Raw genomic sequence first — 20776 nt, forward strand, 5'->3', positions numbered from 1 at the left:
TCCTTAGATCGCTTTTCCTAGCACGACTGCTGCTACTACAACGGTTTCCACCACTCCACCCCCAAGTGATTTTATCACGACTGCTCCTAGCACAACTGCTCCAGGCAAAACTACTGCGGCACCACTTAGCCTTTCTGAACACTCATACTATGACTACACAAAGCACTACAATTTCTTCCACGTTTCTACTAATAACTAACACTAACTACTATGGAAGTAATTAACCAAAATTCACGACTATCACTTAAATACGCATGAGAATACATATATTAAGTGAGAACGAGATTATACATAAAAGAGAATAGTTAATAAGCTGTAGAGTCATTTTCACATTATTGAAGAAAAAATTGGACATTTTTTCAGGCTCTGCATTTACTTGAGTATTTCTTTACTTGAATCTTCATTTACATTGCATAGCAGTTATCACCTCTGTTTTAAATGCAATAGGTCCACAGTTCGGTCCTGGATACAAAAATCTTTGGATTATGTCAACATTTGACGTCAACAGTTTTACGTCAACAGTTTGTTAATTATGTTTAATTATGTTTTATATGTTTTTATATGTTTTATATGTTTAATTATGTTTAATTATGTCAACAGTTTGCTCTTGCAGCAGGATAAGAATGGATCAATTGCATTGATCCTTAGTATGTGTGACCCTCTTTGCCAGCATAAAAAAAAAGAATAAGCAGGTAAATACATCACACTTTGTTCAGAACCCTTCTAGAACGTGTGAGTCTCGGTGAAAAGAGGAAGTGGGGGAGGGTGAACTTGTTGGAGGAGGAGGGCGGTGGAGTCATTTCCGCCTTTTATAAATGTCGACACATGATACTATTATCCTTAACTATCTCAGGTAATTTCTGTGTGCAAGAACAATAAACTTAATATTGGATACCTTAAAGTTTTCACACTGTGTAATTTTGGCTATTTAGGAGAAATATTTTCATTTTGTAACAGGAAATAATGGGGAGCGATCTGAAAGAATATAAGAGGGAGTGACGGGTGTTTTCTTGTGAGGGCAGGGGTAGTTGGTGGTGGCCTGATGTCATAAATCACTAAATAATTAGAGATTTGATACCAAAAACAATCAGCATACCATGATAAAGGTTTTTCAGTAGCGTCGGGCAGTTTGGGTTAGTATCAAATAACCCTCACCTTTACTAATTGGAATTCTAACAACCACTTTATTGAAAAACAAACACACTCAAATGCAGGTCCACCAACACTTCTATACCAAAACACGTACGGCTGACCATGTACTTGCTAAGGCATGGAACCTCAACCAAACACGTGACTGCTACTCTTGAGCGCAGTCGAAGAATGTAGTGACAGAAGGAGCTCCCTGACTGGTAGAATTTAAAATCCTAGACATAAAACTGGATTCTTAGTTGTAGCTTGTTTCAGTCAAGCACCGAATTCTACTTGTGAGCGGGAACTGCCAGGATAATTATGCGTGGATAGAAACGAAAAACAACAGATTTATTGCTGATCCCGCTAAAGTAGATGATACATATCACCTAAAGTAGATATCATTTAGTGTAAGTTACAACAAGAAAGAGGCTACTGTAATTGTGTCCAGCTATTGGAAGGAGTGAAGTTAGGAAACCGAGAACACCTTTTTGATATGTAGCTTGAACTGTAGATGAATTCATGCAAAAGCATTAGGCGTCAAACACATGTCCGAAGATTTCTTAAGTAAATATATTACAACAAATGATAACATGCAACAATTCACTTATCCCATGGGAAAGAGAGTAAACGAAAAGATGATGCAGTATTTCAGTACTACTAATGGCTATGTGGAAATACTGTTCTTCTGTGAATATATAATGCACTCAAGCACTTACGTTGGACTAATTTGTGAAAGAAGAAGAGAATTCGAGAGAAAAAAGACGAAGCATAGACAAATTATAAGAAATTATTGTAAACATCTTGAAATTTCAGATGGGGTAAATGGGAAAGCAGCCCCTTCGCCCCTCCGTCATACGTACATGTTTTCTGGAATCTGTTTCAGCTTAAAATTACTGGTAGTACAAAAGAACATACCCTTGCACAAAATAACATAAAATGCAGACCATATGTAGAGCAAAAATATCCCTGGAGGAAAGGAGGGTGAGATGGGTCAAGTCGATTTTCAAAACCTCGTTTTGAAATTTAAAGACAATTCATCTTGTCCCTGTAAAAAACACTCAGCAACTGAAATGTCGATTCGACGCCCTATGCGCCAGCAATGGCTCTGGAGGATCTTTATCCTTTTTTTTATCTTTAAAATTTAAATAAATTAAAGCTCGTTTCGATTTTAAAGATAATATTACACGTTTGTATAGGAAAAGAAAGCTATTGGTTAAAGCTTTCTGGCAAGAACCAGCCAAATTTTCAATTTTTGAACAAAGTCGAGATTTAAATATCTTTCATGTCTCAAAATATCTTCTTCCTAAAACGATCCTATAGCCAACAGGAGATTCACATGGACAGAATTGGCTATTTATATTATTGTGATGTCATGGTGACCCTCTGTTTTCCTGCAGAAAAAAACAAACAAACAAACAAACAGAAACAGACAAAGAAGTCCGTTTTCGAGATAGTTGATTTCCAAGACATTTTTGCTTTTGAGACAATGCAGTTTTGCTCCAACTCAAATTTTATTTTTTAGTATAATTCCAGTGATTCAAAAATGAAATAAAATAGAATAACACTTTAAAGCCATAGTAAGCTTGAATGAATTTAATTATAAACAAATCGGCCAGTTCCATTATCCTCGTTCATTTAATTTTGGTTCGAACGTATTTTGTTGCTAATTCATGCAGAAATTCAGTTTTTTTTTGGGTAAAACTACAGTCAGCCTTTGAAAATATCTAACCGGAAACAATTGCGCTGAAACGTAACGTGTTTTTCGTAAACCGGCGACAGGATCTCTACAAATACCAAATTTCTTCTCTATGATATTTCCACAGCGGTTATTTGCCCCCCCCCCCCACCTCGTTCCTTACCACGTAGTAAAAACACAATTTTCCAGAAGAGCCTATCAGAAATAGTCCGATTGAGCAGTCTTCGGCTCGTACATTCAGCCTCAAAAACTCTATCCCAAATTCCCTGTCTCACTGCGTTAGTCGACGTTTTCTCTGTCATTCAAATTGGCGACCCCATTCTCAGTCCAAGATATCAACTCGCCAAAAAAAGCACACTCCGATCCCTTCTAACAAAATATTTCTACTTGAAATCATCTGTCTGATTCAGTTAAATCTTACAATTTTTTTCCAGGTTTCCATTGTAATTGCCTATCCTTTCACTAGGCTGAATTTTTTATGTTTATTCCCTGTTTTCTTTCCTCTTTGTAGCGTATTATATGTTCCTTTCTTTATCTGTTCTTTAAGAATCCGTCCTTTCTTCTCCTGAATTAACGTGAAAAGGTTTGGCTCGCTCAAGCTTTGCTAGTTTGCTTCTGAGCCTTATGTTTTAGTTGCATTGAATTTTGTTAAATTTTTTCACACATAAGTGTTTACATGAATATAAAACTTAAAACACATCGTTCTTTAAACAGCTCAATTAAAAAAAGTTGTTTACACATAAAGCAAAGAGCAATGCTAAAATTCAAAAGGAAATTTCTCTTAACTATACAGAGGGACGAAGCTAAACTTTAGGACAAACTGTAAACCCCTTTTTATACGATACTTCGCCAAGGAACGTGCTTATTTAGCTGGTTTTCGTTCGAAAGTTTTGAAACATAAAGGGTACATAAAACACTCGTAATTAAAAAAACTGACATGATTTTTTTCATTTTTAAACGCCATCTAAAGCGTAGACTAGTGGCGTCAATTGGGGATGGGAAACTGTGCCACCCAGGGTTTTAAAAATACCTCTTTTGGTATTTTCAATGAAAACCTACAAATTTCCCCCTCTCTAGATATTAAAAAATGCATCCCCCTGAATTTCTGTGAATTGACAGTGTAAACTAAAGCCTAGTATAAAGAGTGGGAGGAGTGAGGGGAGAGACAAATTAACAATATTCTATGACTACTGATACGATTCGATCACCCTTGAAACTAGTGCCATTTTCAAGTAGAAAACACACGGTCCATTAAGGACGAAAAAAGCATGAAGCGAAATTAAAACCTTTCAATTCTGATTTAGTCTATCACGGCTGGAAAAGGTGCCAATCTTAGGGGTAAATGCAATAATGTACCACTGTATTGACTGAAAGAGGGAGTCATCACCGTTACCAAGGTGTTATTAACAGTGTTACCCAAATCTTCCACGGAGAAGGATTAAAAGTACCCATTGCCGGTTAAATAGTTACAATAAATAGATCGTTCGGCTTATAGGTAGAATGCATCGGGCAATTGATCTCTTTTGAAATAGTCACCAAACGCATGTTTCCAATAAAAAATAAATGCACGGGGTTACTAACAAAAACTCCCCACGTAGATCACAGCCTAGGATGGGTATTAGGAGCTAAAAATATTGACATGGAAGGTTACAAAGTAATCTGCAATTACTCATTGATTTGCTATACGACACAATTTTTGTGTGTGCGTGTATGTACATATAGTTTTCGTTTGTATATTGCATTTATATATTTTGAGTTTATACAGCGCTTGCTAAAATTTCAGATTGCTTGATAATAGGCAGCGCAACAGCGCTACCTAAGTAAAGAGTGAACTGGGTACAAAGTACTATTTATTATTAACTTTTTTCTGACCAAGGCCCTTCATATACAAGGAGTTGTCACAGAAGCTTCCAAAGGAGCTCATTCGATTGTAAATTGAAAGTTCTAGTGCCCTTTTTAGGAGTCAAATGTAATTGGAGGACAATCAGCATTCCCTCCTCCCTCGCACCCATCATTTCCCCAAAACCAACCGATCAAACTTTTGAGGAAAAGGTCCAGTAAATATGTTTTTGAAGATGTCAATCCCTCAGGCAACAGCCTTCAGGGCAAGGGCTCTAAGTTATGCTAGCTACCTATTGTTACATATAAGGTTGTTATTGAAGGTGCCAATTTCGGGTAGTTGCGCAAATTTTGTAGGGGGCTTATTCAATTGGAACTCGGAGGTTCTAGGGCCCGTTCTTCAAGTGTTCTGAGGGCAAACACCCCCGCACCCTCTTTTCCCCAAAGGGATCCGATCGAAACTTTGAGATAATAATTTTGTTCAAAATGGTAAAAAAATCAAATAACAATGCCCCCGGGGATGACAAAACCCAAAGAGCCTGGGGGCAAGGGTTGTAAGTTGTGCCTTGGGGCATGTAAGGTTTTTATGGTAGGAGTGGCCGCATAAACTTTGAAGGAAGCTCATTTAATTGAAAATGTACAGTTCTAGTTCCCTTTTCAAGACTCAAAATAAACCGGATGGCAACTGCCCCCCCACAAACCCTCTTTTCCCCAAATGTATACGATCGAAATTTTTATTCAACAATACCTCTTGGGTTGACACAAACCCCAGAGCCTGGGGGCAAGGGTTGTAAGTTACGCCACGGAGGCCTACATGGTTTTTAAAGAAGGGACGGTCGTATAACCTTTAGAGAAGGCTCATTTGATTGGAAATTGGAAGTTGTAATTCCAATTTTTGCAAGTCAAACATGACCAGAGGGCAACTAGCCCTCTGATCACTAGCCACTCGTGGCTAGCCAACTTGCCAAACGCCCTATTTTCCGTAAATGCATCCGATCAAAATTTTTAGAGAGCCACTTTGTTAAAAACAGTCCAAAGATCATATGACAGCACCTCCATGGTTGACACAACCCCCAGAGACTAGGGGCAAGGTTTATAAGTTATGCCCCGGAGCATACAAGGTTGTTTTAATCAAAAATGAAAGTTCTAGTACCTTTTTTGAGAGTCAAACGTGATAAGAGGGCAACCAGTCCCCTCACGCTTATCATTAAAAAAAAACACGTTCAATTAAAATTTTCAGACAACTACTTTGTTCAGTATAGTTGAACGGTGCGGTAATTATGTATTTGGGGATGTCAACTCCCCCACAGCATCCAGAACAAGAGCTGTAAGTTAGGCAATTCGTCCATTGTTTGCATATAATAAATATTTTTGTTATATTGGCATGTTTGACCTTTACTTTCCAAAAAGACAACGGGCATTCAGGTGATCGTTTCAAAAATTATTGAGGAGAGTGTTGAACCATTTGCCCGCTATTACTAATACTACTACGACAACTACCTCTATTACTACTCCGACCACTACAACTGGTACCACTATTACTATCGTTATCATTACTACAACTGCTACCACTAAAACTACTGCTTCTGCAGCACTACCAATGCTGAGGATATTGAAATGAACATCTCAGTGAATGTTTTAGGCAAGGTTGAACTAATTCAAAACATACTATGCGCATACAGATTGTCAAAAGGGCACATCAGCAATATTTTTGAAGCAGATTAGCGTATCAAGATGAAACGGGTGGGGGAGGAGGCCTAGTTGCCCTCTAATTTTTGGTTACTTAAAAAGGGAACTAGAACTTTCTCTCTTTTATATGAGCTATTAAAAATATGTTTAAGATGCCTACGATACCAATACGCTCTTACTGATAGACGTGATATCGATACGTCCGATACCGATACAGTGTCCGACCATTTCCTTAGGGACTCTGGAGAGTCATACCATCACCAAAACCGTAAGTAGTGGACCTTTGAACTATTCTGGACAAAATGAATATCTCAAAATTTTGATTGGATAACTTTGGGAGGAGGGGGTCTTTAGGGAGGGAGGGGGGCTAGTTGCCCTCCAATCTTTTCAATCACTTAAAAAAGGCACTAGCGAATTGAATTTCCGATCAAATGAGCCATTAAACATTCCTCTATGATGTTTTGGTCATTCGTTAGCTCTGGTGAAAAAAAAAAGAAAAAAAGGAGACAAATCAGTGCTACCCGTGCAAAATAGTGATTGTCCTTGGTTTCAAGGTGGAGGACTGTAACTGTCGTACTAAAGGTTTTCGACCATGCTGATTCCAATCGTACACTTTTTATTTCTATCTGACGCCAATTTTCATGGGGTTTCAGGGTCTTTTTTGAAATCACCATAAATATCTTACTTTTAAGATTAACCGAAACAATAATTACCATTACTGATTCAGTGTCAGATGGCGATTTTTTTACAATGCAGTTTTTTTTCAAAAACGGGCGTTCAACTTTTGGTTACTATGGGCGGTGGTTCGTTCTTTACTAGGTTGCAGCTACTGCTGCAACCACTATGAGAACCCTAACGGAGCATGCCCAGAGAACAAGGTTACCTTGCCACTAAAATCAATCCATTCGTCAACATGGATTGCATGTATTGTATGAATAGTATTTATCTTATTATAGTTGTGACGACTCTAAATACTTAAAGTACCAAGGACATAAAAAAGAATTGCCCTCTTGACTCATCTTGGGTGTATTCATACTTGAGAACCGAGATTTTCCCAAAAATTTCGTTTGGCTGTTTTAAAATTATGATGTCTTTAGAGCAGTACCACATTTTTATCAGTGTTGCCACTTTGAACCGTAAAAATAAATAAGCGAAACTAATTAGCTAAATATGACAACGCATTGCGTCTGTAAAAATTTATACATTGACAGTTCGTTGATTCTCAAAGGCAACTACAACTTCAAAGGAAAGTTGCACCTTTTTCAGCTGCATGGTGTCATAAATTTTTCGCTTTCTTTCTGATTTATGATCAGTGTTGCGATGGGTGGTACAATTGTACCAGATTCAGTACTTTTTTCTCTGACCTCTACATCTGTACAACTTTTTTTTAAAGTCAGAAAATCAGTACATTTACGTCGAACTGGTACAAATTCAGTACATTTTCTCCAAAACTAAAAAAAGAACGATTTTTACTTGTAAACGGAACCTTTACCATTCATTGCTATGGCAAATACTCTCGCGACTTGTCTGTCTGCTTTTATTTAGAGGTTAACTCTATGGTAAATTTGGAGTCGTTACGGAAAACGGAAAGTTGCCGCGGATTTTCAAAAACTAAAAATGCTATCATCAAATAATAAAAATGTATACCAGTTGTGAGGTAAGCCTGCTGAAGTCTTCTTCAGATTTGCCATGTCAGCAACGCTAAGTATGTAGTGTAGTGGCTTATTCAGATGATTGTTATGTACGGTATTTGTGCAACAAGTCCTTCTTGCAACCCACATTGCTACAGGCTCGATCACTAACTTAGTGATCTAACAAAATGCACATTCAAACCTACAAGTTCAGACTGTTCAAAATATCTATCAGTTATAGTATGAATGACAATAGGTTTTATGTGAGCCATACCTGTATGCGATTAGCCCCCATGTTTCTTAAGCTGATCACTTGTGGAAAAGCAGATAGAAGAGGCTTAGAGTAGGAGTGACTAGGAGTGTAGTGGAGAGCATATCGGCTAGACATATACCATGGTGAAATCTACCTTCATGAACCTTTCATGTGCAGCATACTTGGGTAGAGGTATACTTATTTGAATGTTTGTTGACTTTGAACTTTGCCATTTTCATGCACTTGCTGTGACTAAAGTTAACTATCAATTAGCCAAAGTAGGCAATTAGGGGCCTCTGAAAATAGTCTACCTGAATAGGTATTTTGGATCTTCATTCTACCATTTAGCCCAAAACTGCACTGTTTATATTTAAGTATGGTAACTGTTTAAATAAGCATACCTCTACTGTACCATTGCTAGTTTTGGAATAAAAAAAGCAGGAACCTTTATTGTATTTTTTTTTTTAACCTGTAGGCTACTCTACCAAAATCAGGATAATTACTGACATGGGTAGTACCTGACAAAGTCAGTGACAAGTATCCCACAGCCTAAAATTCTGTGGAGGATAAGCGTTCCTTTATATTTATCATGGCCATGGGTAATTTTGTAGTAGCTTACCAGATGGTTACTCTTCTGAAAGAGATGACAGGCGCACACATCTTTGTGATCAGAGTTTTCACTGTCTTTGTCACCGTGTTTATTGGAATATCAGTACATATTTCGATCACCCATGCATTATTTACTGCTATCACATAACACAGTTTTTCAGGGAAATCTCTTTAGGAAATCCATACTTATGTGTTGTGTGATTGTAGAAGGGAATCTCTGGTTTTTTGTCAGCATCTGTTTACCTGATCAAGGGTAAAGCTAACAAAAAAATCCCAAAGTAAAATTACTATCTAGCCTAGTATGCTTGTCATTCTTACCGTGAAAAAAGCTAGTTTTAATCCTCTTTTTTGATTTACCATACATAGTAGAGAGTAGCTAGTAGATACATGGAATTATATGCTATATATCGTTTTTAAGGACAAAATGAAGCAATCAAAACTTCAACAGTTTTTCAAAAAGCCAGGACCTCCAGATGAGACAGATAAGAGACAAGAAAATCCGAACAAACACATGAAGAATTGCACGAGGTGACAGAAGTACAGACTGGAATAAACCCTGATAGCCGAGCAAACTTGGGCAGTGATAAGAACAGCAAAAACTGTGACCAGGATATGATATCACTAGGTGAAGAAAGCGGCAGCAGTACTGAATCTAGTGAATCTGAAGAGTCTGACTCTGATGACGAATGTGTTGATGAGAGAATGAATGTCAAGGCAAAGCCAAAAAAGAAAAAGACACATTACAAGCACAAATTTAACAGTGACTGGCTTTCTGACAAAGACCTGCAGAAATGGTCGGAAGGATGAGAAGGACAGTACGAGATTTATGTCCCTGGTTTGCAACAAAAGTTACATTGGAGGAAAAACCCATGCTCTTCGACATTCCAAAAATAAATTCCATGTAAAGAACTTTGAGGCAAACCAGCATACAACTGATCTAGCAAACTTGTGCTCCAGTAACGTTGAATTTAAGAAAAGTGTGATGTTGCAGAAGAGTGTTGAGAATGCAGAGCTGAAGCTCAGCGGCTTTATTGCTGAACACAACCTGCCATTTAGGGTTATGGAACATCTGCCAGAAATCCTAAAAAATGTGTTCCCTGATTCCGTGATCGCAGGTAAGATTACGCGCGGCCGTGACAAAACACGAAATATCATTGTGAAAAAGTTGGCACCTGATGCAGACCAGGCTCTCTCAGAGAAATTGCAGAAATGCAAGTTTTCAATCATGTTGGATGAATCGACAGACAAATCTGTTGTTAAATCTATGGCTGTTGTTGTTTGCTTCTGGTGTCCTCAGTTAAAACGTGTTTGCGATCGCTTATTAGGACTTGTCGAGGTGCCATCAGCAATAGCTCAGATAATGAAGGGAGAAGTAGATAAGCTACTCAGCGTCAGAAATATCCCAAAAGAGAACTGCATAGGTTTCGGATGGGATAATGCCTCTGTGAACATGGGGGAGGTAACGGGGCTGAAGGCTCTTGTGAAAATTGACAATCCGTATGTTATTGTTGTAGGCTGTGTGTGCCATAGCCTTGCACTATGCGCGTCTAACGCCTCCAAAGAGATCCCACTAGAATTTGATGAGTTTGTCCGTGATTTATATAACTATATACAGCATTCACCAAAGCGTATTGCAGCATATGCAGAGTTTCAGGGGATAACAGATACGAAAAACCATAGACTGCTGAAAGTCTGTGACGTCCGTTGGCTGTCTCTCGAGTCCGTAGTTATGCAAATTTTAGAACAGTGGAGAGCTCTGAAAGTGTAGTTTTACGAGGAATTCAAGGTCATCAAGTCGGCTTCTGCTGAAAAGGTCCTGAAAATGATAGAAAATGTGCACACGAAACTGTACTTGCAGTTCCTGGGCTTCATTTTGCCGCAAGTCAACAAGCTGAACATATTGTTTCAAGCTGAGGGGGTTAGGCTGCACTGCCTTTGCAACGAGGTCTCTATGGTATTTGGGACTATCCTAAGGAACTTCCTACGTCCGGAAGTAGTTGAAAACAAGCCGTTAGGGACCTATGATCCGTCCAACCGAGAGTATTTCTTGCCTCTCGAACGAATCTATGTGGGAGCAAACGTGGAAGCTGAGGTTATCGAGAAAAATATTCCTGCCCGACAGTGCATGCGTTCAAACTAGTGTGTCTGAAGTTTTATGTGAAGTTGGCAAAGGAGTTTTATGTCCGCTTTTACTGCAACTCAACCTTTAAGGTTCTGCAGAAAATGAAAGTGATCGACCCGGTTGTGGCTGCCTCTGGCCGAGAGGATTTAGTACCAGTACTAGTCATGTTTCCTAACCTAGTCAACCGACAATCTCTAGAAGAATTGAGCTCTCAGTGGCGATCAATCCCTGCTGAATCAAAGCATTTGCCACCCCAATACTTGAAAAGTCCAGAGGTGTTCTGGGGGAAACTGAACGAGCTTAAAAATGGTCTTGGCTCTTCAAAGTATGCAGAGCTTTGTACATTCATGTTTTCTGTCATGTCCCTTCCACACTCATCGGCCTGTGTCGAACGTATTTTCAGTGCAGTGTTGGTGGTTAAAACGAAGTCTCGAAACCGCCTTGCAGTTGACACCATTTACTCCTTGATTCGGACAAGGGAGCATATTCGCGACCATGGTACTTGTGTCTCCTGGAACCCTCAGGAAAAAAAGAAAGGGTCTGAAGAACAGGCAATTGTTGAAGTAGAAGATGATCAACAGGAGGAAATTGAGTCTCTGCTAAGAGATATTGAAGACGTGATGATCTCGTGATAATTCCTAAGAAGTTTTAGTTTTTAAAAGAAGTGAATATCTTGTTTTTCTGTTCATTCCTACTTTTGTATCCGATGATCTAACATAAAGAAAGATAAATAACGCCGTAAAATGGGCCGTAATTTTAATTTGAGCTCATTCCGAGCTCCACAACTCAACAACCCCTTTCTCGATTAGAGCCAGGCCCATAGACATAACATATGTCCTCCATGGACAAAGCATATTTGGAGTTTTTGTTTTGGTTATCTGCGGTTTATTCCGCTTCACTCTGCTTAAAATTGCTATCCTTTTGGTTATCACTTAGGTTAGGCTACTGCCGCTTTCCGTAAGCGTTGTTCAAATTGGTTAAATAAGACGAATAAGGGATTTTCGGAAGAGACATCTCTGGGTCCGTGGTTCGTGGATCCAGTGGAATTTCTTCGCAACTCAACCGCTTTTCCTTTGTGGCAGATTTTGCGTGACTTTCCAGCTCTGAGTTACCTTCATTTGGCAGAACTAGTTTACCTCAATAGGCACATTTTGGCTCTTTGGCTACTGAGCACGCTCTAGAGCCAAGCTCTATTCCAGAAAACACGAAGGTGCGGAAAAATAAGGTTAGAAAAGAAAATGGGAGCCATCGGGAAGAGAGAGAAAAATAAGCGAAAAGAACGATATTGTATAGATTCGTACAGTAGCGCGAAAGAAGATCGCGTGTTGCGCAAAGCGCAACACGCGAAAAAAAAATTTTTGCGTCTGGTACATTTTTTCCCGGGAAGTACATTTTTAGACCTATGTCTAGTACAATTCAAAAAATCAATATCGCAACACTGTTTATGATCCACATTTCTTTTTTTTAAGTCTTTGCGCCCGTTGCTGCGAAAATCATTTTTAGCATACACTTTAATGATCATTTTGTGAACCAAATGATGAATACAGGAGACAAGTAAGTAAGCACTGAAAATTAAGGCAGAAAAATCGGAATATAAACTGAATATTCATGTTAAACACATTCAATAGCAACTCATTGAATATGACGACTAGAGAAAAACAGCGCCAATTTTGTAACCAACACACAAAAAAATTCCGTTCTAATGTAGCATATCACATAACTACCCGATAATGGAATTCGATTTTTTTTTCTCAAAGGCAAAATTCATTTTAAAATAGCTTAAAATAGCCTTTTCAGTTTAGAGAAGTCTAACTTCCTCCCCCATAGATAGTTTCTTACTAAGAATTTTGTTTTCTATACGCTAGGGTGCAAAAATCATTTTATTCCAATTTGTATGCGATCAAGTTTAAATCGAACGAAATTGAAGTGAAAAAGGTGAAAAGAAAACCAGTCATACAAAGAGAATAAAAATATAAAAATTTAAAATCTTAAAAGCAAAGGTATACAAAACCGAAATAAATCCAATCAACTGTTCTAAATAGTTACTTCTTAAGTTAAAAGAACTGAACTGAGATGAATTCGAACACAGTGATAAGCTTAAAAACAAAACATTCCATTTTTTATTTCTAGGCGCGCATGGGTAGTAGACAAAAATTAATTTATGCCAAACCTACTTTCTTGAATAACAAATCCCTTCATGGCAATAAATTGAATTAAGTGAAAGCATGCAACAGTTCGATCATCTCACGGGAGGGAATAGGTATCTTCAGTATTAGGTATCAAATGCCAATTTGAAACTAACAGCCTATTATTTGCTTTATTAGGTTTTCTTGTGGGATATTTGATCGAGCACATTCCTGTTTCTCCTCCACAATGTCAACTTTGTGAAGAATGCGGTTTACGTCAGAGGACATTACGCCAAAAATAAAGGGTCAATTTCAAGAGACTTTCCTTTCTGGTGGATCCTAGTACTTGAAATTCTTTTTTTTTTCCGGAACTTAAAGATATTCAGAGGATTTTTTTTTGGACTCCCTTCAAACCCTCTGATTGGCTAGTTATAACCTGCCTTGTAAGTAATCTTTCAGGTAATCTTTCGTAAGTAAGATTTCAACTTCATCTTATTGGAATAACTGCTACTACCTTTTTCTACGATACCAAAATAAAATAATGGAAATCACCCTTAGGTCAAAGCTAAGGTAAATTTGTGAAGAATCGTGCTTAATTGAGCAGAATATGCTCCATTGATAAAAAACAAATCAATAAGAGCGTTGCCTTCCTAAACGCAATATGTTTTTTCAGTATCTGTGTCTGATAGAATTCATAACAGAATATGAAACCACACTCTCAACACTGGCTGAATTTAATTTGTAGTAATTTCAAGAACCTAACCCTTTTAGCTGCACCGTTAATGGTAGAAATACTTTCCATTAAAAATGTACCGATAAAATCAGGTTTGTTTTTACTAAACTGTAAATTAGGAAGATAAGCAATGAACTTAATAAAAAGTTCCTTTTTTCCCTTCTTCTTTTCAGTCAACGTTCTCTAAAAGCCAAAAAGTAAATTGAGCGACAGGGCAGATAAATACAGGATATCAAACAAGAAATAAAGGGTACAGTAATAGAAACAAAAGAAATAAAGAAATAAAGAGTACAAGAAAATAAAAGTATAAAAGTGAGATTAAAATTTTTCCAGAAAGTGCTTCATTTTTGTAGAATATTACGACATTGTTTTCCCTTACTATGGGAGGGGGAACTACATCACATGGACTTTGGAAATGTGATCGCCCCCCAAATTCTAGATATTTGAACAGTTTCGCCGTATTTTCCATACAAGCCTATTTTTGTTTTACTCTACCCTCTCTCCGAAATAAATTCCTATGTACATGTCTTATTATTATTATAATAGCAACTATCAAAGCTAAAGCATAAAATTATACTTACGCGTCAGTGACATCATGCAAATTACTGAAGTAGCCGCTAATTCCCAACTGATCGAAGGTTTTTTTGGCTTCTTCGGCCCAATTTTTATTCGCTCTAGGATTAATTGGACTAGGATGCATCAGAAGCCCCACCTGCGGGAACAAAAAGCAACCTACAATCTACTTTATTAACAAGCATGGGCACTTACGACCATGACAATACACAAAATCGTAAAGAAAAGAAGAACGAGGACAATAAACAGCCAGTGAAAAAATTTAAAATTGTGCAAATATTTCGGTCAAGACCTCCGCTTGACCGTCCTTGGTGCAGAATAAAATATAAAAAAAGACCTTTTTTGAAACAAAACACAAAACTAAAATATGATGACCTCCACCGTTACCCTTTCACCGTTACTGAGAAAGGGTCATCATTTTTTTTTTTTTTTTTTTTTTTTTTTTTTTTTTTTTTTTTTTTTTTTTTTTTTTTTTTTTTTTTATCAGCTTATTCTACACTGAGGACGGTCAAGCGGAGGTCTTGACCAAAATATTTCCATAATTTTCAGTTTTTTCACTGGCTGTTTATTGTCCTTGTTCTTCTTTTCTTTGCGATTTTGTTTTGTCATGATTAACCAGTGTGGTCTCAGAAATCATTTACTTCTGACCATGAATAAAATAGAAAATTAGTAGAGAGGGGAAGGGGCTAAAAACACACCAAGGGCATCACTTATGGAGGGAGGAGTAATGTTTTCGCCCATTCAGTAAAAAATTGCAGTGCAAAAAACCATTAATTAACAGGTTCAGATCTTTTTTTAACTAGGTAAATAAGCCGATGGAAATATGTGACGTAAAATCAATGAAAGAAGATCAATCTCTGTCGGTAAAAAAAGAAGTAATTTTAATAGCAATATCACCCAAATCAGACGGTAAAAATGAACAGCGAGTCGATTAAATCCAGCGTTCAATCCCCCCCCCCCCCCGAATATATTGGGTAGTGAAGCCTCTAAATATATCCATTTTCGTCAAAGGTACTTAGTACATATAATTTAGTAAACTTTCACCATTAATGGAATAGCCATATGCAAAAAAAAGGGAGCCGCATGCTCAGGTGGCTTCAATACTTTAGCATCCCTATCTTAAGCAAAGGCGTCAGTAGCCGAAATTTTTGGATGACGTTAGATTTTGCTCGCGTTTCATTTTTACAGACTGCTTTCTTTCGTCAACGATTAACATAATATCCATATTGAATTTTTATAGTGTTTTTTAATTGTATCATTAAGATACAATTAAAAGTAGCCTAACACTAACTTTTTTTTACTGAATTTTGAAAACTATCGTTGTGAGATTTTTCTGACTGCTTCAACAACACACAACACAATTCCCCCCCCCCTCTCCGAAATTTTGTGTGATTTATGGGAACGTAACAAAAATGCATACAGACAAATTTTTATGTGATTTTTAAGTTTCTTTTATTTTTACAGAACATTATAATGATTAACGTCAATGATTAACATTATGTATATCTCTTTCTTACCGTGTAACCTGAAAAAGCCTTGTTTCTCGTACCTCTACCACAAAGTCTGACGTTAGTTCGATCGTGCCACACAATTGCTTTTTTCTTCACTTCAACACAAGACACTTTGCTATCATTCGATATATGAGACCTAGCCTAATCCATTTACCAAATTACCTTTTTGAGAGTTAGTTTGAAAATTTTTCAAATTGAAATTCGTTGAAAAAAGGAAAATGTCCTATGTTTAGGCAAGATTAGATGTTTGTCTAAGAAAAAGCTTAAGTAATATCCTAATTCTGGATCGATGAGTAGATAGACCAGAAACCAATCAGATCAATATCTTGTCCTTTCGGAGCGATCGCATGTTTCACATGGAGTCTAAACATTAAAAATAGATGAAGTCGTTTTGTGTGGTAACAGCTCAGCTTCTCGTAGATTGTACAAAAGCCGTATCTAGGGGGTATTGAGTTTGACCCCCTCCCCCTTAATGTTTATTCAACTCGCAAAAAAGTAACAAAAATACATATAAACAAATTTTCAATACGTTTTGCACACTTATTTTTTTGTAACTTCACTCCCCCCCCCCTCTCGGAAAAAATACCCCTCAAACAAAATACTGGATCGAGTGACATCTAGGCTATTTATTAAATCTTTATTTTACCGAATACTTAAATAAAAACTAACGTCGATGACAGCGGGGCGGCCTTACGTTATCCCATCATTTAATATAAAAGAAGTATTAAAATTATGACTAAATAACGGTTTGTTTAAAAAGAGATTGAAGAAGTATTTTTTAAATGAGGAAATATAGTGTACTGTTTTTTTTTTTTATTGAAATTGAATCAGGATTTTTTAGGGGGGGGGATTTACTTTATGCACGTTTTTTCTTTTTTTGAAAAACTTATATATATATAATGATATAATGAAAAAACATATATAATGATATAAAAATGATATATTTTATGATAGAGAGCATTTTTTGTTTTTAATTGATTGAGTAGTTGGCTGAGAGTCAAAGGGTTGTATCCGTTTGTCATCAGGCACATTGTGCCTTCCCAGGGCGATTGTTGTGTTTAATATCTATTGTATGAGTGTGGCCTTTCCAGGTTAAATATGTTTAGTATGGAACACATAACATAGATTCCCCACTAACTTATTACACTTATTTTAAAAATTGAAAAGATAAACGATGGTAAAAATCATCTCTATTTTTCTTCATTTCAATCAAAACTATTGGTGGCAGAAAACAAATTGATTTGAATAGAATGAATTCAAATTCGCGGTACACGAAACCTTTTACATAATATATTTAAAAAACTCACTCTTTGAAATAACATACCTCACACTCAATTGGGGACAAGTGAGAACCTAAACAAGTGACAAACGTAATTAGCATAGCGGTAATCTGAACTGAACACAAAACACATGACATGACAAAACAATCAGCTCATTGTTATCTGTCCTTCTTTAGTTTAATTAAAGAAGAACTAATGGAGCAATTTAACAAGATTTAGAAAGGGTTCTAAGGTTTCTAAAAACAGGAGAAAAAGGAAGAAATGGAGCAAATTAACAAGATTTAAAACGGTTTCTAAGGTTTCCAAAAAAGGAGAAAAAGGAAGAAATGGAGCAAAATAACAAGATTTAGAAAGGTTTCTAAGGTTTCTAAAAAAAAAGGAGAAAAAGGAAGAAATGGAGCAAATTAAGAAGATTTAGAAAGGGTTCTAAGGTTTCTAAAAAAAGGAGAAAAAGGAAGAAATGGAGCAAATTAAGAAGATTTAGAAAGGGTTCTAAGGTTTCTAAAAAAAGGAGAAAAAGGAAGAAATGGAGCAAATTAAGAAAATTTAGATAGGGTTCTAAGGTTTCTAAAAAAAGGAGAAAAAGGAAGAAATGGAGCAAATTAGGAAGATTTAGAAAAGGTTCTAAGGTTTCTAAAAAAGGAGAAAAGGAAGAAATGGAGCAAATTAAGAAGATTTAGAAAGGGTTCTAAGGTTTCTAAAAAAAGGAGAAAAGGAAGAAATGGAGCAAATTAAGAAGATTTAGAAAGGGTTCTAAGGTTTCTAAAAAAAGGAGAAAAGGAAGAAATAGAGCAAATTAACAAGATTTGGAAAAGGTTCTAAGGCATCAAAAAAAAAAAAAAGAAAAAAAGGAAGAAATGGAGCAAATTAACAAGATTTAGGAAGGGTTCTAAGGTTCCTAAAAAAAGGAAAAAAGGGAAGAAATGGAGCAAATTATCATGATTTAGAAAGGGTTCTAAAGGGTTTCTCGAAAGGGTTTTCATAATTTAGAAAAAGGAAGACATGGAGCAATTTAACAAGATTTAGAACGGGTTTTAAAGTTTCTAGAAAAAAGGAGAAAAGGGAAGAATAAAATTTCAAATGAAATCGTTATCACATCACATAGGTCACTGTTGTTAGGGTTTTTTTTTTAAGTTCATTTATAAAATGTAGCAACACGTACACAAGGAGAATTAAGGAACCACTCTTCAAAAAACCTTAAAATTCTGATAACATTGCGTAAGACTTCCTTTTATCAGTCAGCGCTCTACCACCAGAGTTTATCTTTAGCCACTTAATGATGATCTCGCAAAAATTTTATTATTAGAATTCCTTCTTGATTAAAAAAAAGAAAGGAGAATCGATAATAAAGGGAACCAAAGTACCATCAGATTTCCTGAATAATAAAAAAGATAAAAATAAGCAAAAAAAGCAAGATACCTTCACGTCCAGATTGGCCTTTTTGACTACTCCGGAGACTTGTTTAAACACAAAATTTCCCACGCAAAGCAACGATTTAGGTCGCAACACTTTTATTACTTCCAGTAATGCTGCGTCGCAGAGGGACAAAAGAATCTTCCTCTCTGTAAGCTTCAACATAAAATTAAACAATTTAGCTACAACACTTCAACCATCCAAAAACAAAAAGCAGGTATACACATTTTTTTTTTTTTTTTTTTTTTTTTTTTTTTTTTTTTTTATCACTTCCAGACCTTTTGAAATCCTTATAGTCCAAAAAGAAGAAGAGAAGCATAGAATGGCATACACGCAACGAAGGTCCTAATTTATAATTATACATAGAGATAACACTAGATTACAATTCTGACACATTTGCACTGTATTCAGTGCTATTTCTAGAATTTTTGTTGGGGAGAAAGGGAGTTTACCAAAAGAATGGGAAAGAAGGGGTTTATCTCCCGTGGATTTGCCTAACAGTCTCAAATAAAGTTTTTCACTAGCATTTTAAAGGTCAATTTCTGAGTGGGAGAAATAAATTTTAGCTATTTATAGGAGAAAGAATTTTTTTGGCCGGCATCTTCACGACAAATAAAAAATCAGAGAAATCTTTTTGGAGGGGGGAGGGGTCTAAAAACATCAATTTGCCCCTCGCCTGGATATGGCCCTGGAAGTTTTCCAAAGAAAAAGGTACCCCTAAAATAATAAAGAATGAAAGAGATTAAATTTTTTATTTTCAAATTTTGACTAAGATAAGTCTAAGAGATAACTCAAGGCTAAATCATATCTCTGATACATTTGTGCAGTCTTCTAGAGAAAAAAAGGTATCCCTAAAAATAATAACGATGGAAAGAGATTAAATTTTTTATTTTCAAATTTTGACTAAGATAAGTCTAAGAGATAACTCAAGGCTAAATCATATCTCTTATACATTTGTGCAGTCTTCTAGAGAAAAAGGTATCCCTTGACAATTATGAGGATAAAAAGAGATTGAAGAGAATTGTGAGGTCGGATTTTTCGCCTGACATCGTCTGTGCTAAGGCTTACAATACCCTACCGCTTGAACTGAGAGGTAGGAGCTCCCTTGGTTCTTTCAAAAAGAAAATAAAAAATTATCTTGTTTTGAATTAGTTTAATTTGAATAAAGATTCTAATTAGAAAAGTGATTTTAACCTTTATTGAGGTTTTTTGTGGGGGGATTGGAGTGGTTTCCTCCTGGATGAAGAGGTGGGGACTTGTAAGGATGGTTTTGTTGGTAGGGGCCATGGTTGTATCGATGAGTGGAGGGAGAGCCATAGTGTGTATTTATTTTTGAGGTGATAAGGGACTCAACATGCATTTTTTGCATAGAGATGAGAGATTATGTATGTTATGACTGTTATAATTTTTTTTTTAATAAACCCGAATGAACTGAACTGAAAAAAAAGAATTAACAGAATTTAATTTATCTCTTTTTTATTTAGTGGGTCAGAAGCCTTTTGCGACAATGACTTTCGGTCCAATTAATTGTCGACGTTTCCCAATCATCCCTTTCACTCAAGCAATAGTACCTGTTAAAATTAGTAGAGCAAGAAATGATTAATGAGTTAGAACCATCCCTTTAATTAGACCTAAAAAGAGGCAACGCACCTTTAATTCAGGGGGAGTTACATTCTTCCCTGATATCTTCATGAAAGATAATGGGCAATAGTTGTACATAAAAAGCGTCTCAAATAGTCTCTCTGGTGTTCCTGACAAATCTCGGAGGAAAGCCCAAAATCTTTTACCGCTTATTTCACTTCTATGACATTGGAACCCTAGGATTGGTCGCTTAGGATGTTCATTTGCAGGCTTTATTACTTCACCTATTATATTCAGCCAGTCTCGAACAATAGATACCTCTCCAAATGGAACCTAAAAAGACAATATGTAATACAATCAGGGACAAAGGTTGTTGATTTGACGATGAAATTAGCCTTTATCAAGCAAAATATATACATTAATTTATTGATTAAAATTAAATTAAAAAAAATTCTAATGAAAGTAAAGAATAACATTAAAACTTAAAACAAACACATATTATCCTATATACAAGGGGGCAGCCCTCTCCCCTCCTAAGCCCCCTTTTCAAAACCAAGTTTCGACTAGTGCTTTCTTGAACATATTTTAG

The 20776-nt window shown here is 36.4% G+C and overlaps 1 protein-coding gene across 2 annotated transcripts in view; it reads right to left on the reverse strand.

Moving 5' to 3' along the window:
• The window catches only part of LOC136030878 (single-strand selective monofunctional uracil DNA glycosylase-like), a 48793-nt gene that overhangs the window by 3662 nt on the left and 24355 nt on the right, over window positions 1–20776 (reverse strand). The window contains exons 3-5 of one of the 2 annotated variants that reach the window (XM_065709959.1): window positions 20257–20520; window positions 18613–18762; window positions 14411–14541 (exon numbers count right to left, since the gene is read on the reverse strand). In XM_065709959.1, the coding sequence (XP_065566031.1) occupies window positions 14411–14541; window positions 18613–18762; window positions 20257–20520 (545 nt within the window). The remainder of the gene's footprint in view (window positions 1–14410; window positions 14542–18612; window positions 18763–20256; window positions 20521–20776) is intronic. The other variant, XM_065709960.1, reaches the window with a different exon arrangement.

The sequence above is a fragment of the Artemia franciscana genome, chromosome 9 (assembly GCF_032884065.1).
Source record: "Artemia franciscana chromosome 9, ASM3288406v1, whole genome shotgun sequence".
Lineage (NCBI taxonomy): Eukaryota > Metazoa > Arthropoda > Branchiopoda > Anostraca > Artemiidae > Artemia > Artemia franciscana.